This window comes from Pelodiscus sinensis, chromosome 3 (assembly GCF_049634645.1).
Source record: "Pelodiscus sinensis isolate JC-2024 chromosome 3, ASM4963464v1, whole genome shotgun sequence".
Classification (NCBI taxonomy): domain Eukaryota; kingdom Metazoa; phylum Chordata; order Testudines; family Trionychidae; genus Pelodiscus; species Pelodiscus sinensis.
This window is the reverse complement of record NC_134713.1, coordinates 93,081,357-93,098,140: the sequence shown is the minus strand read 5'-3', so window position 1 is coordinate 93,098,140 and position 16,784 is coordinate 93,081,357. Positions and strand designations below refer to the sequence as shown.

Sequence of the window (16,784 nt, the reverse complement as noted above, 5' to 3'; positions counted from 1 at the left end):
TTTTTCTGAATTACCAGCAAACCAAAAATCTATTATTTGTCCAGCTCTAGTTTGCATTCTTATGCACAAATATAACTACATTGGGAATATAACCACTGCGTTTTCTGTGGGAATATTTGCATTTGCTATTTGTATTGAGATTTTGTTTGCACTCCCAGCATTTCAAGGAATGCTTTATTTTCAAATTTCCAATCAAATTTCTCCTTAAAACAGGAAACCATGCTATACGTGATTAAATTGTATATTTTCATTTACTCTGTAATACCTCAGTATGTATTAAATGAAAGGACAGCCTGTATTTTTGGTGCACTAATTGTTACATATTGCCTTTATCAAATGCTTTCTTCGTAAAAAAATTCACCACCAATTAATTGTGCTGTACTTCAGAAAATAAACCTGCTCACAAATAAATTTAGTTGAGAGATAATGCAGTTATTTAGCTTCCTACTAGTAACTCTTGAACAGACTCTAGTTCCTCTAATATTGTTCATCCCTTTCTGCCTTTTGAAATATTTAAAAATGGGTAATGTGACATTACCTCAAATTGACAGTATATGCTCTCATAAGCCTTGGACTGAACATAAAAGTAGTTAAATAATAGAGCAATCTTGTTAAGCGGCTTTCTGTGGCACATGTATATTTTTTTAATGGGAGCGATATGGTTATTATGGATCACAAATTAAATATAAGTCAGCAATGTTATACTGTTGCAAAAAAAGCAAGCATAATTCTGGGATGTATTAGCAGGAGTAATTCTTCTACTCAGTGTAGAATTCTTCTACTCAGTGCAGAGTAGGGTTGTGTACAGTTCTGGGTGCTGCATTTCAGGAAAGATATGGACATATTTGAGAAAACCCAGATGAGATTAACTAAAAATATTAAGTCAGAAAACATGATTTATGAGGAAAGTTTGAAAAAACTAAGTCTGTTTAGTCTGGGGAAGACTGAGGGGGGAATATAATGATACTTAAGTATGTAAAAGATTGATAGGAGGAGGATAATAAATTGTTCTCCTTATCCACTGAGGACAGGATAAGAAATAGTGGGCTTAATTGTAATAAAGGAGATATGGGTTAGACAGTATGAGTAACTTTTTAACTATACATGTAGTTAAGCAGTGGAACAAATTACTTAGGGTATGTCTACACTACCCCGCTATTTCGAACTAGCGGGGTAATGTAGGCATACCGCAATTGCAAAGGAAGCCCGGGATTTGAATTTCCCGGGCTTCATTTGCATAAGCCGGGCGCCGCCATTTTTAAATCCCAGCTGGTTTGAACCCCATGCCGCGCGGCTACACGCGGCACGAACTAGGTAGTTCGAACTAGGCTTCCTAGTTCGAACTACCATTACTCCTCATTCCACGAGGAGTAACGGTAGTTCGAACTAGGAAGCCTAGTTCGAACTACGTAGTTCGTGCTGCGTGTAGCCGCGCGGCACGGGGTTCGAACCAGCCGGGATTTAAAAATGGAGGCGCCCAGCTTATGCAAATGAAGCCCGGGAAATTCAAATCCCGGGCTTCATTTGCAATTGCGGTATGCCTACATTACCCTCCTATTTCGAAATAGGAGGGTAGTGTAGACATACCCTTAGAGACATTGTGGTATCTCTGTGCTTGGCAGTTATTAAACAACAAACACTTGTCTAGATAGTCTTGCCTCATTCCAGAGAACTGGAATAGATGACTTATTGAGATCCCTTCCAGTTTTAAATTTCTCTGATTCTGTGGGGCTTTGGGCTCATTATGCTAATCTGCAGTAGACGGTAAAATTTCCCTTCTCCCAATCATACCACCTCATTTTGTTTTATTTATAACGAAAATTGTGGTATGTTCACAAGTAAGTTTCACCTACTGAACCACTAAATACATAATTAGAAGCATTCCTTTTTGAAAGCTGTTCAGAGTGTCATATTTGAAGGACTGTCTTAACAACTAACATTTGACACGATAAACCTCATAGGCCTACAAGGCCTGGAATGTCTTCTAATTAATAAAACATGCACTATCAATATGTAATACATTATTTTTTCATACTGATTATGAAGTTAAGAAAGTCTTCCCTCTCCTACATAGCTGAGATGAATTGGTATTCTTGAAATGATTCATACTGTTGAAAAAGTTACTTTGATTTTTGCTTGGTAATTTATATTTTGTCACTTTTAAATTAGTATCTAGTATCCTAATATATAGGAAAGAAACCTTAATTGAACTACATCTGTAGTAGGTGATCAGTTTAGATTTTAAAAAGGTAATTTGCAGCTGTAAATGTTTTCAGTTACGTTTCATGTTGGTTAAAAAAATTCCTCAGAAATGTGACAAAACAGAACTTACCGGATTTCATTGCCAGGAATAGGTTTTTTTTGCTTTGTCCTGTTTGTTTTATTTTTTAAAGTCAGGAATGGTATTATAACAAGTACTAAGCTTCAGATACTTTGACCATCATGTACTTTCACTGATGTCATCAGGCAGAAAATCCCCAGAACCACACATTAGGATTTTAAAATAATAAATCCTGATCTATTTTTTCTCATTGAACGTCAAAAATATAAAGTATCACAACTGTTTTAGCCAAAAAACTATTAGTGGTTTTTCTTGCTCTTTCTATGTGCTCTGTTCATACTGCATTACACTGAATTATGCATGTAATTCACACATACAATTTACAGCTTTAAGTAAAACTCTTTTCATAATACTAGTAATTCCTGATAAATAACTGAAGATTTGTGTTAGCATAAGCTTTGTATATTGGATAGTATCCTTCTTAACTTAAACTGAGCATCTACTCAGCTCTTCTCAGGTAGTCTTAATTAATCTTCGGCTTTGAACCTTATTGTATACTCAGATTATGTATACCCATGCATAAATTATTGCATATAGTACATTACCTTGTGATAACCTTCCCAGAATTTCTTGCATTGACGTAACAATAGTTTTTTCAGTTATTACATGTAATTAAGCTTGAAATCTAAGCTATCCTTTAAAATACCCTTAATCAGGAAGTCATTAGTTCTCTTGTTTTTTTCCTTATTAAAAGATTATAAGTTTATCTCAGCAGGGTAGTGGATAAAAATGGCAGTTAATGCAGTAGCTCTGCAAGATTGGAAAACAAAGAACAGTAATAATACTGGAAATACATTCTCTGCCTCCTTCCTCCTCATTCCAAAATAGGCTTACTTTAGGAAACACTGTATTATCAATGAGAACTAACAGAAATTATTCACACAGGCTTATGGTATAAGGCTGTCCTTACAACCAAAGGAGGAAGACTCAAGATGTTTAGTAATTGTGTTGTACAAAAACCCTAAAATTGGAGAGCAGATGAATTAGCTTTTCATCAAGATGATCGGTTGTATTTCTTAACCATGTATAGTGCCTTTGAATAAAAGTGATGTGACAAGCTTCAGGTCTGTTCTGCTCATGAATTCCATAACGTGGCCACCATTTTTGCCTACTTACCGGAGGAGTGAATCCTTGCAATCACGATTGAACATCTTAAAAACATATTTTAAACTCGGATACTTCCTGAGGATTATAAGAAGCTGTAGTGAATGCTCAGATATTTTTATCTAAATTCACAGAGGCCTTCTAAAGGTTTCAAATGTTGCTGTTAGTCTCTAAAAGGGGCAAGATTAGTAGTGGCAGCAGCAGGAGCCTTTGTGGATTCTGTGCTGCAAGATTCAGGAATTAATAGGCTCTCCTTTTTGTGACAGCATTGGTTTTTGGAATTCAGGTTATCCCAAACTGATTACGGTGTGGACTACAACTTAATAAAGGAGATTGTCCACAAGGAAATTTCTTTTCCCACTTGTCCATGAATAATAGTCATATGGGGGGGGTCTAAAGAAGTTGTTTACATTAGAAAATATTAAATGGCATTCTTCTATACTTTTCAGCTAACACAGAAATATTTTGTTCCTTGAAGAAAGTTAGTCACATGGTCTACTCTTTAACTCCCTCTCTCCTTTGCTCTTTCTTTTTCTATTATTCTTCCCAGTTGCATTTCTAGTCTGTTGCAGCATTCTTTGTCCATGCCTAGGCACCTGGTCCTCTTATCCCTGTCCTTCTCTGAACTTTCCTCCCTTGCCTGTGCCACCAGTTCCAGTCCTATTGGTGATCAGCTTCTGTTTCTTCTTCTATATGTAACTAGATTGGCTGCACCTTATTTCCAGCTACTTCTGTAAGTAACAGATCTCTCTCTCTTGAAATAAAGAACCTAGACATCTGAAGAATTCACTACAAAGAGAGCCAGTATCATATGACCAGGCAGTTCTCCATCGATCACTTTCTTAAACTGACAGAGTTTGCAACATAAAAAAACCTTAAAGGTTGGTGTAGGCATGATTACCAAACAAATAATGTCAGAACTATGTCAGTTGAGATGCTTTGAGTTATTTTTCCAGGGATTTACTGTGGTGTGTTGCTGGACCATTATTGGCTTTTTTCCCTCTGCTTTGCTCAAAAAAATTTTTTAATTTTTTTATTATCAATGTCTTAAACAAAAACACCAGTTTTCTAATTTCTAGTGCATTGTTCATTTTAGTGAGATCAGTATACTATTAACTGCTATTAATGTTGACTAATTTATATTGTTGAAATATACTAGTGGTCCCCAACCTTTTCAGGTTGTCGGGCGCCAGGGGGCGTGGCCGTTAGCCCGCCGGGCGCCAGGGGGCGTGGCCATTAGCCCGCCGGGCGCCCGGGGGCGCCCCCCCCATAGCCCCCGCATGCCCGGGGCCGGCGGCCCCCTCCCACAAGCGCCGCGGGGCCGGGGCCGGCGCTCCCCCCCCCCCGCAAGCCAGCCCCGAGCACCTGGCGGGTGCATGCAAGTGCCCCCGTGGGCGCCATGGCGCCCGCAGGCACCGTGTTGGGGACCACGGTACTAGAATCTTGCTAATTCTCAGTGATATCTGGCAGACCAATAGCACATTTCTGAATATCATGATTATTTGATTAGTAATTATATTGAAAATAAAAATAAGTGTACTCCACTGCAGAATTTATTAAATTCATTTATTGTATATATGTTGCTTAATTTTGTTCATACTTTTTTTGCAGGATAAGGGGTGTGTGTGTGTGTGTGTGTGTGTGTGTGTATGTGTATATATATATATATATATATATAAAAACCTTTACAAACAATCTTATATGCAGTTTTTTATCTGACACTTGAATTTTATCATTAAACAATTTTTCTTTCCAAATTAACTGAGCAGTAATGAAGTACTGCACAAAAGCATTTAATGGAACCAGGAGAAATAACTTTTATTTTCATAATTGTTTTTTAGACTTATATCACCAGAACAGCCTCCTAAGGCAAAGTTTCTGACCTTGGGTTCCAAGTTCCGCTACAGTGGCCGGACTCAAGCACAGACACGGCAGGCTAGCAACCTTATAGACAGGCCAGCTCCATATTTTGAGCGTACCTCCAGTAAACGTGTCTCCAGGAGTCTTGATGGGGGTAAGAGATTCTGATAAATTGATATAATTTATTGTGTTATGGTTTTGTTGCATCTTGATGCTTTCTTAGTTCAGTTGATAACTTTAGAAAATGCTAACATCTGTATACCTAGAACATTACTTATCAGATATTATGAAATTAGCAACTCAATTCCAGAAGTTCATATATTAGTTGACTGCACAACTATATTATACCTATTCCCAGACGCTTTGCAAAAACATTTTCTACAATTCTAGTTTCTTCCCTAAGCCACACCAAGATGCAGGAGATGTGACATTACATACACTTGATATTATGAGGGCATTAGCCTTTTACCTAGACAGGACTAAGCCCTTCAGAAAAATCTCCCAGCTTGTTTCCCTCTATTGTGAACAGACCTAAGGGATATACAGTTCCCAAGCAAAGACTCCCTAAATGGATATCTGGCTGTATTGACTATTGCTGTCAGTCTCATGATCTTCAGCCTCCGTCTACAGTATTAACTCACTCCCTTTCTACGTCAGTAGCTTTTCTTAAGGATGTTGCCATCAGACAAATATGTGGAGTCATGACTTGGACTTCCATTCATACATTTTGTGAAAGCTATGCAGTTGCTCACATGTTTGGCTGGTGGTGCCTATTTGGCTTTACTGCCTAATCAAGTTAGTGTGGAAGTGGCTCATTCACAGCTGTTGATGTAGATATAAAGCGAGGGGAAATTGATTTTGTAATTTGTTAATCATTTGAGATCCTTATTCGTTCCTAAGTTGATAGTATTGAAGTTGCAAATAAATTCCAGTCCAGTTCTCTCCAAAGGCAATTTCCCTTCTCTTGATTTCCACATCAGCTGCTGTGAACGAGCCACTTCCACCCAGACTTGATTAGCCTCATTTACACAAGTATCATCTTTCTTTTGTTGTCCTTATATAAATATATAACCATGCCTCTGTAAACTCCACTCTGATTCATCTGATTAAGTGGGTTTTACTTATGAAACCTTATGTCCTCATTAATCTGTTAGGGTATATCTACACTACCACTCTAGTTCGAACTAGGGTGGTAATGTAGGCAACCGGAGTTGCAAATGAAGCCCGGGATTTGAATTTCCCAGGCTTCATTTGCATCTTGCCGGGTGCCGCCATTTTTAAATGTCCGCTAGTCTCAAAAGTACCAATGGACCTTGTTGTTTTTGCAGTTAATAGTTATACCTATTATATTATTCATTGCCCTTCCTAAGAGGTTTGCTCTTCTCTACCTTTCAGAGCCCTCCCCATCCATAGGATGAATCAGGGCAGCCACCCCAGGCCTGGCACTTTTGGGGGCCCTGTGGTCGCCATCCCAGTTGTCCTCTGGACAGGAGTTGTCTGGGCGGTTACAGGGGCCTGGCATGGGTGGCAGCCGGAGTCAATCCCACCAAACTCACCATGAGGGTGGTGTGAACAGGAGTGGCCTTGCAGCTTGCTCTGCAGTACCCTACTACACTGTCCTCTCCTGGCTTGCTGTGCGACCCCTGCTACTGCCATTCCAGGCCCCATTCAATCCCCCTGGCAGCATTGCTTGAAGGAGGAGGAAAAGGGTGGGGCTGGAGTAGAGCAAGGGCGGGGCTTGGAAGGAGTACATGGAGGGGGCATTTGCCCCATGCCCGCACCCCCCTTGCTCCCCTGTGTAATAAGAACATAATCTGGTAATGGTTCTTCTGGTTAAATACCTTACTCTTCTTTATCTTTATCAGCTTTGTTAAAATAAGTAACAAAGAATATATAATAGCAATTTTAAAAAAAGCACACATCATACAGCTGTCAGTTATATCATATTGATGGCATCCTTGAGCCTCATGTTCAGATTACTAAGTCATTGTCTCCAGTAGAGTCTTAAAGCTTCATTGTCATTCTAACTTTTTTCTTGGCAGAATATGCTTTCTACCAGATGTTCTTTCCTTTGCTTAAACTGACGTATATAGAGAATGTTCCATCCCTCTGAACAGTTAGTGGAAGGAAGTAGACGTAGAATATGAGGGCTGGTTCTCATTTGTGATTGTGCTGCTCTCTGCTGCTCCCAAGCATGTAATTCCACACCAAAAAATGTATGTTAAAAGACCATTACGGTTGTTTAGAAGAGCACTGAAAAGTTGGATATGCCTGAGGTGCAGCTTGCCTTCACAGCCTTAATTTCTGCCCTCTTTGTACCAATTCATTATGATGATCTCTCTAAATATCTGAATGTATCATTTCCACAGGACCACTGCCTTTTTTAGTTTTCAAGTTGGTTGCTGTTACTTTTTGCTACTCATTGAGTGACCCCCTTTTATTCACTATACACTGTCCATCCTGTCAGCTAATACACTAAATATGTGATGATATACTGGTGCAAATGAAGCAGTCGCTGCAGTGAAGCCTTCATTCAGTGTATACATTAAAAGATCTTATAGAATCAACATATAAATAATATTCCATATGTATTTGTATATTGATACAAGCTCCTCAAAATTCATATGTAAATTGATGCACATGTGCAGTTTTTTAAAAAACATTTATAACTTGCTCAGATCAAAATCTGCTTTCAACACACCATTGTAAATAGTAAAAATTTGAGAACTAAGTACCAACTAAAGATCTATGAGGATAGAAATAGCTAGCCTTAAGGAGATGTTATATGTTGGGTACACAACACTTCACATTTTCATAATACTGTACAGTATGAACTAATCATCAGTACCCGTGTAAAAGTATCTCATGTTCTTCCTTCAGGGACTGTACTTATGTGTTCCATTGTTGGTGCCTATGTGCCCCAGGCTCTCCAGATTGAAATCTTTTGGCTAACAACTTCTGTTGGAGTGAGGCCAGTCACCTCTCAGTTCCTTCTTTCTGTGCTGGGGATGTCTTTATTTCCTGCAACGTGGCTAGCTTTTCTGTACACCATCTTACAGGATTTAGCAGTTAGGTACTTTAGTTGACCTCAACTACTTTAGTTGTAGTTAATTGACAGGTTTTTGATAACTTTAGTTGGTTGTTTTGGGTATTTTAATATACTAAAGTACTGTGCTGCAGTTCTAATGACTGAGTCTAAACTCTCCAGTTTTAAAGATTGCCCCTTATGTGAGACAGCCATGCTTCTCAGGGATAGCATACCAACTTTATTTTGTCTAGGTGAAAGGATTATCCATCTTTAGATGGAGTGCTCCATCTTTAGATTACTTTCCAAATGAACTCAGAAGGTGAGGGATGCTTGAAGTTCCTGAGATTTGACTCTGATTCAAGCACTAAAGATGCTGCTAGAATAGATCAGTGCTCTTCTAAAAGTACATTGGTGTTTGTTACCCCAGAATTTAGGGGTGTGTTATCAAAGAATTTGTTTGAGCAAATTGTAGCCATATTGTATGCATTCAGCTATCATGAATTAATAAAATAGAACACTACATAGTTAAGGATTAATTTGGACTTAAGGGCTCTAGAGGCAAGGTCAAATATTAGCTGCAGGCTTGCAGTTTCTGATAATCATAATGGGAGTAGGGGAGGAAAGAGTCAACAGATTATGAAACTCAATGAAAATAGGTATATGGAGACCTTGAGTTTGGGTGCCTTTGATGATATGGAAGCTTATTATGGCTACAGTTGTTACAAATGTTTTGTTAGTAATTGATTGAAGTTAAGAGAAATAATGGCCCCAAAGAGTTAGTGTGAGCTATATGTTTTGTAAAAATATATATAGTTATAATTCTAAAAAAGAGACTAGATATGAATGTGCTTTGGAGCAGTTTTTAAGTTATCCTGAGAGACTTTTTCCTGACACCATACTCACTGGCTGGGAAGCAATTCACAATGGTTGACCTACTACTAATCACTCAATTCTATATCAGATTTTATGTAATTATTTGGGATATTCTAAACCCATTGTTTATGTCTGTGTGCTTAAATTTAACAAATAATAGTTTTAGGTAAGATCACACTTACATGTGTCAATATTTCAACAGTTGGAAGTGCTGTGTTCCCATTGATTTAAACCTAATGCAGTTAAATTACCACTGTTTTGGGTTCTGAAAACCATTAGTAATAATGAGATCTAACACTGCTTTAAGCTTTGAAGCATCTTTATAAGATACCCCTTCTGTTATCAAGTCTTTGACTAGTTCTTGAAAGGTGTCAAACAGAACTTTGCAAAAGTCACTTTCCCAGTGACCTGGTATAATAAGGAGTTTAAATTCTATCAGTGGGAATTAGGAACCTAACTCGCATTTGTGCCTTTGAAACAGGGGTAGCCATGTTAGTCTATAACTTTAAAAGCAATGAATAGTCCTGTGGCACCTTAGAGACTAACAAAATATATATAGTATGATGAGCTTTCATGGGCAAACCCCTCTTCTTCAGATGAGCTCATCTAAAGAAGTGAGTTTTGCCCATGAAAGTTCATATACTTTGTTAGTCTCTGGGCCCTGGTCTACACTAGGACCTTATTCTGAAATAACACCCTCCCCAGTCGAATTTATAAGCAGTGCATCCACAATACCAAGCCCATTATTTTGAAATAATGGGCCATGTAATTCAAGCTCTGTACTCCTGTTTTTCCACAAAGAGTAATGCTAATTCCGAAATAGTAATTTCAAAATAACGTTAGTGTGAATGCTCTGGTGCTGGTAATTTGAATGGAGTGCTTCCTGGGGCTCTAAGTCTGAGGTAGCGCGCTCCCATTAATGGAGTCTGCCTCAGACAAATTTTAATACTTCCCTGTAGTGAGGAATTCTAGCTTGAATTTGTTAAATTGGGAGTTTCTTAAGTTGAATTTAGTAATTTTTAAATAGTTTTCTATAGTAGACATGGCCTAAGGGGCCACAGGACTACTCCCCCCGTAAAGTGTTCTGCAAGGCATTCTCCTCTTGGTTTACACTGTCAGTTTCTTGATTAATTTCTTTGCAACTTTGAGTCAAACAAATATTAAGATCAGATGTTTACATCTATATATTGTTCTTGATACAGTGACAATTTCTTATCAGATCATACTGCTCCCGACAAAAGGTTTTAATAGTTTACCACCATCGTTTAGGGTAGTCGGATTCTGTTTTTGCCAGTAAGCATGGTTCTTTATAGATTATTGTAATGTTTCAGTGATTCACCCATACCCGTACAGTTTCTTCTACTGCTTTCAAGTTCCTGTGGGCATCTTGCTGTGATCCGCAGGTCTGGTGCTCTCGCACAGCTCTGGAACAGTCCCCGGAAAGACCCCTTTAGTGCACCAGACCCACATTAAGATGACCCTCTTATTAGAGTAAGCCTCTGGGCTTCACTGCTTCCTTAAGTCAGACCTTGGAACCTTCAGTATCCTTGTTTCACACTGTGGGCTCCCTCCAGCGAATCCACACAAGCTGCACACCTGAGAGAGAAACGTGTACTCAAAGCGAACAGTGCACCCTCCCATCTTAATCTGCAGTGATTCTTAGCCATTGTTGTAAAACAGAAGGGCTTATTAGAGATATGTAATAAAGTGTAGAAAATCCTTGGTTAACAGAACAGAAAGTTCCAGCATAGTCAGTCTTGGTCAATCCTAGGATCTATACACCTCAGAGTTGGTCAAATCTGTATCTCTGGGTTTCTACAAATAAATCAACCTTTCTCCACCACCTAGTTAACCAGGCACCATATAGGGCAGGGGTGGGGAACCCCTGGCCTGTGGGTCAGATGCGGCCCACCAAATAATTTTATCCGGCCCTTGGGCGGGGAGGGGGAAGGTCCTGCAGAGGTCCAGCACTTCAAAAACTTCCCCATAGCCTCCCTTACAGTGCAGCCAGATACTTCTAGTTCCTCTCCTGCACGTGGGAGAGGAATGCGCAGGAGATCTGGCATGAGGGAGAAGTTTCACGTGGTGCTTCTAAATAAAAAAGAACATCATAGCATAACAATTTTTTTTGCTTCTCATTTTTGTGCGGCCCCCCAACTGATATCACTGCAGGTTAGCAGCTCCAGCCCAAAAAAGGTTCCCCACTCCTGACACAATAGTCATACGGAATATTACAAAAAAATTCTATGATGTTATAGCTACCATATCTGTTAACTTTTCTGGCTTGTGCAATCTTATCAAAAAATTTTAGCCATATTATATTTATTTTTCTTGCTACTTTTCACTGGTCTCTTTTTATTTCAGGTTGAATGTCTGCTGAATTATTGCCAGTGTTTTGGCTGAGCCAGCTGGTCTTAGAGCTCCTCCTGCTGGTTATAGTGATTCTAGATGTCAGAATAGAATAAAATGAAATTAAATGAATCACTAGCTCTGAATTGTCGTCTGTGTTTGTTACATCATACTTCAATTATTTATTGCCAGTAGCTAATGGGAATGGATGAGCCAAACTGAATAAAGCAAACAAAAAAAATCCCCAAGTTTCTCTCAAGATACAAAATTTGAAAAAATATAACTTTTTTATGTTGAATTTTCTGTGATTTTTACAGTTGCTAATTTCATCCTGGGTTCAAAAGTAGAAATACTCTGAGGCTGTCTCTAGACTGCATCCCTTTTCCGTAAAAGGGATGCAAATTAGACATATCGCAATTGTAAATGAAGCGGGGATTTAAATCCCCCCCGCTTCATTAGCATAAAAATGGCTGCCGCTTTTTTCCGGCTCGGAGTTTTGCCGGAAAAAAGCGCCAGTCTAGATGCGGATCTTTCAGAAAATAAAGCCTTTTCCAAAAGATCCCTTATTCCTCTTAAAATAAGGAATAAGGGATCTTTCAGAAAAGGCTTTATTTTCCGAAAGATCCACGTCTAGACTGGCGCTTTTTTCCGGCAAAGCTCCGAGCCGGAAAAAAGCGGCAGCCATTTTTATGCTAATGAAGCGGGGGGGATTTAAATCCCTGCTTTATTTGCAATTGCGATATGTCTAATTTGCATCCCTTTTACGGAAAAGGGATGCAGTCTAGAGACAGCCTGAGAGAACTATATGCATGTTTTTTCTATATTAACTGTAAACAGAATGTACTGAAAATTAGGGATGCTTGATAGCATGTAATTGAATAGTTGTGTAGCTGCATCTATCAGATGCAGCAGCGCAGAGTGGCAGGCGAAGCCAGTCCATGAGGGGAGTCAGTTTAAAAAGCAGTTCCCCGAGCACCTCTGTCTGCGTTGAGCCTGGGCCTAACACGGACAGAGGCTGCTTTGCGGCAGCCTCCCCCATCTCTGCCCCCCTCCTAACTCCTGCCTCTGATAGAGGCAGCAGTGGAGGGAGGTGGCTCCGTGAAACCGGGTGCTTGGGGATACAGTTTTTAAGCCTACTCCCCCCCCAGCACCAACTCCTGCCCGCTCACTGCCCCCCACCTCTATAGGAGGCAGCAAGGGAAGTGGAGGTGGGCCGGTGGAGCCAGCACTCACAGAGATCAAGCTTAAAAGCCCCCATCTGTCCCCCTCACCCTTCGTGCTGCTGCTTCTATCAGAGGGAGCAGAATGGTGGGGGGGGAGGGGGTAGGGAGGGAAGCAGGCATAACTGGTATTTAAAAACTCCTGCCATCCTGCGCCCTGCTGCCTCTCATCCAGAGGCAGCAAGATGAGGGGGTTGCGTGTAGTCGATAGGACTAACTGATAAGCCTATGCTTATCATTTAATTGTGTAGTTGTCTACACGTAGACATCCCTACTGAAAATATCACTATCAAATTTGTACAAGATGATATCTTTCATGGGGATATGATGAAATGTGCAGCCTATGTTTGTTTGTTTGTTTGTTTGGTTTTTTGTGGTGGCTTATATTGTCACTAGATATGTGAAAATTTTTAAATGGCTACTTGACTATAAAGTCTCAAAGTCTGTAACTTTGAAAACAGTGAGGAGTCTTGTGGCACCTTAGAAACTAATAAGTATATTATATCATGAGCTTTTGTGGGTAAAAGTGGGTTTTACCTATGAAAGCTCACAATATAATATATTTGTTAGTCTCTAAGGTGCCACAGGACTACTTGTTGTTTTTACTTGACTATAGGATATTTTCTCAGTATAGTATATACCCATAACAATCTGGAACATTTATCCATTTCAAGTAGTATAAATGCTGATGATTCATACACTTGGGATGTTATCATAACTTAATTTACTGTTCATTTATGCAGTTTTCCCCTGTATTGTTCTTACCCCTCAATGGAAAAGCCATTGTAAAATAATAGTTTATGTTCAGAAATCCTGAAAACAGAATTTTCCCAGCATACCCAGAATAACCAAAATTCTCTGTTCTCTAATAGCTCCTGTGGGTATCATAGACCAGAGTCTGTTGAGGGACTTTTCTGCTGCCACAGTAGGACCTGCTGGTGATATGGTCTTTGACGGTGAAGCTGTTGGTCAGACCAAATTAAGAGATGGTGAAGGTAGAGATGAGGATGGAAGCCCAACTAAAATCTCACAACTGGAATTAACCCAGGATGAAAAGGTATGATGGATTGTAACAATAAAAATTACTCTTTAGGTAGAGTTGTATGTCTTTTAAAAATAACAAGCAGCATACTAGAATATATTGTTAATAAATTATTACAAAGTCTTTCTTTGTTTAACCATGTATACAAACATACCACATATTTTATATAACCACAAAAGAGAGGAATAAATTGAAAAATTGCATGCATAACATTCATTCTTGTGATTTTTTTCCTTCATTGCTACAAGTTAATTTTAATTTGCCATAATTAGACACTGCCAGTATATAATTGTGCGAACAGAACTTTCTCTTGTTTAAATGTAAATGTGGCTCAGAATAAGTTAGTTTATACAATGCTTACTCTGAACAGACTTCTAAATATTGTGTAGTACATCCGGTGAAATGCACAATCTGTTATTTGGTTATATATATTGTGCCTTTTTTGAGTACATTTCAGTGCTTAACATGGTGCATGCTTGATTTGTCAACTTCAGAATCTTTTATGCTGTCAGTGAGGAAGCAGATCGTATTTTTAACATGGATATAGTTTCATGTGCTTTCACATCAAAACTTGTGTGTCTGCCTCTTTCCAAAATGTAGGCTCAAACTTTGGAATTCAGTCATCATAGTCTGTGTATCTTCTCTGACATGTATTTCTGTTTTTCCTGGCAGGCATCCAGAAATCTCCCTTGCTATTGGCTCTTTTTTAACCTTAAGGAATTTTTGCATGTTGAAAACTCCATTTTTGTGAATTATGTGAAGGGCACCCAAATCATGGCCAAGGGGACAACATTTGGCCTATTGAGTCTCCTAGTACAGCTTATAGCTTCACTCATTCTATAACTGCAATGTGAGACCATACGTGAACAGCCTTTCATTTTTATTGCCGGGAACTTAAACAACTAACTTAGTCAGTCAAGAAAGACACACAGTTCTACATTTGATGAAAAAAATGTATTTAGGTAAATTAATATGCAAATTTTGGCTCCTGGCAAGATACTAATGTGGTCCCTCAAAGTCACAAAACTGGGGAACTCAAGGATAGATTAGGCAACCAAGAAACATTTTTCAGCCATGGGAAGGAAAAGCTCAACATTTTGGGAAGAGTTGCATGTTTTATGAAGCTATCCAGTGTAGCTTGCAATAAGTAGCAGCTCTGCAAATAACGTTATTTTCTAAATACTATTTGTTTGTTTATTTATTTGATATTTTTAAATTCTAGAGGAAATGGTAGTAAATCCTAGGATCTGAGCACCTGCTTGTCTTTTTATGTGCTGCTGTGTACCATTAATTTTCTGCCAAATCTTTGAATATTTGTTTGCTCCCATCTGTGGTGACTGCACTACTACCATTCCAAAGTGCAAAGTTTGTTATAACCTTAAAATTAAAAAAAAAAAATCTATAATAGGTTCAGAACCAGAAATCTCAAAACTGAACAAGTTGGCTAATTTTTAAAAATGTAGGGGGCGTTTCAATTTTTATTTGGCATTTATATTGCATTGGTAGTGCTATCTCTACTTCTGAGTAAGAAGTTTCACTAACTAACAATTTGTTTTTTCCTCCTCTTCTTACGCATTCTTTTTGACTACAAACCTACATGGTTTTCGTGTGTGTGTGTGTGTGTGTGTGTGTTTTAATTTTTTATTTAACTGTGGCTGGACTTTTTTTGTTCAGTCCCTTCACATACATCCACTATCACCACTCCTTCATTGTGTTTCATCCTGTCCCACAAACCTGCCAACTATCCCTGAGATGGACATGTTTTTGGAAATTTCAGAGGAAGATCCCTTTCAGGAATGTGTCCATAGCACCTCAAACTGCTGGGAGAGCAGTCCTATGAGAGAAATACCAACTCAAAATGAAAATGAAGTAGCATTGACTAATAATATCATGGAGCCTATGATACCTCCATTTATTCACCATTCTTCTCCTGCAAAGAAGGGAAAGTCCCATAAAACAATAGACTATAAAGATACTGAGTTTAGTTTTACATTAAGCTTTAGCAAACACTTTGCTTTTAATTTCCCTTCATTGCTTGATGATGAAGGTTATATCAGTTTTCCTAGCCTCCCTAAGGTCTGCATCTCCTTCCTCCCACCTGGCCTTCAACACTATGTTCCTATCACCTCTCCCTCATTCATTCCCTCTTTTCTCCTTATCTTTGTGCTGCTTCTCTCTGCTTTCCAGTCTGTTCCTTTTTCACTCACATTTTCCCTTCCTCTTGCTCTGTCCCTCTGCTATCTGGAGCCTAAGGCGACTTCATTGAGCGCCTCTTATGACAATGACTGGAATGACAAAGCAGAGGAAGAGGAGGTGTGTAACTTTGTCACTTAAATGCTGCCACCTGCATATGGATTTTGCATCTGCGTGCTGATGAGTACTCAACCTTGCACATATCCCTAGTGTTGAATATAATGTCTTTTATAACTGTTTTCATTAAGAGTAACTACCCCCTGACATAATAAATAAATGGGGTTTTTTCTTTATGAATAACTTTTGCGACATATATAATTTGATTATATCCCCTGAGTGCTGTATCTAAGAAGGTTTTTATTTATTTATTTATTTTATTGTAATTTAAAAGATTTGAGCACATTAATAACATTGTTATTAGACATGGTTTGGAATCAAAGTAAATAATCATAATTATTGAGCATGTTGCCCCTCTGTTATGGTAATTGTTAAATCAGTCATAAACTATTGCCCTTCTCACTCCATAGACTTTGAAATGTAAACATGGAGCTGAAGCTCAGAAGTTCTGTTTAAATCTCCAAAAGTCTGTCTTTTTATTTTAGCTCAGCAAACTGTGAAAGCTGTAAACAGTGTTCCTTACAGTAGTGTCCCTGTGGATGCTCCACTTCACGTGAGAATGTACCAATTGAACCCTTGATCATAAGATTTCTAGCTAATGCTATCCATTCAGCCCTTGCACGTAGTACCCTTATGCCTTCTCATGGCAGACGCCTT

General features: G+C 38.8%; 1 protein-coding gene across 19 annotated transcripts in view; it reads left to right on the top strand.

The window, feature by feature from the left end:
* EPB41L2 (erythrocyte membrane protein band 4.1 like 2) overlaps positions 1-16,784 on the top strand; it is a 285,231-nt gene that overhangs the window by 226,186 nt on the left and 42,261 nt on the right. For 18 of the 19 annotated variants that reach the window (XM_075924159.1, XM_075924162.1, XM_075924170.1 and 15 more), the window contains 2 exons: positions 5,287-5,459; positions 13,648-13,832. In XM_075924159.1, coding sequence (XP_075780274.1) covers positions 5,287-5,459; positions 13,648-13,832 — 358 coding nt within the window. Of the gene's footprint in view, positions 1-5,286; positions 5,460-13,647; positions 13,833-15,491; positions 15,894-16,064; positions 16,131-16,784 lie in introns of all 19 variants that reach the window. The other variant, XM_075924175.1, reaches the window with a different exon arrangement.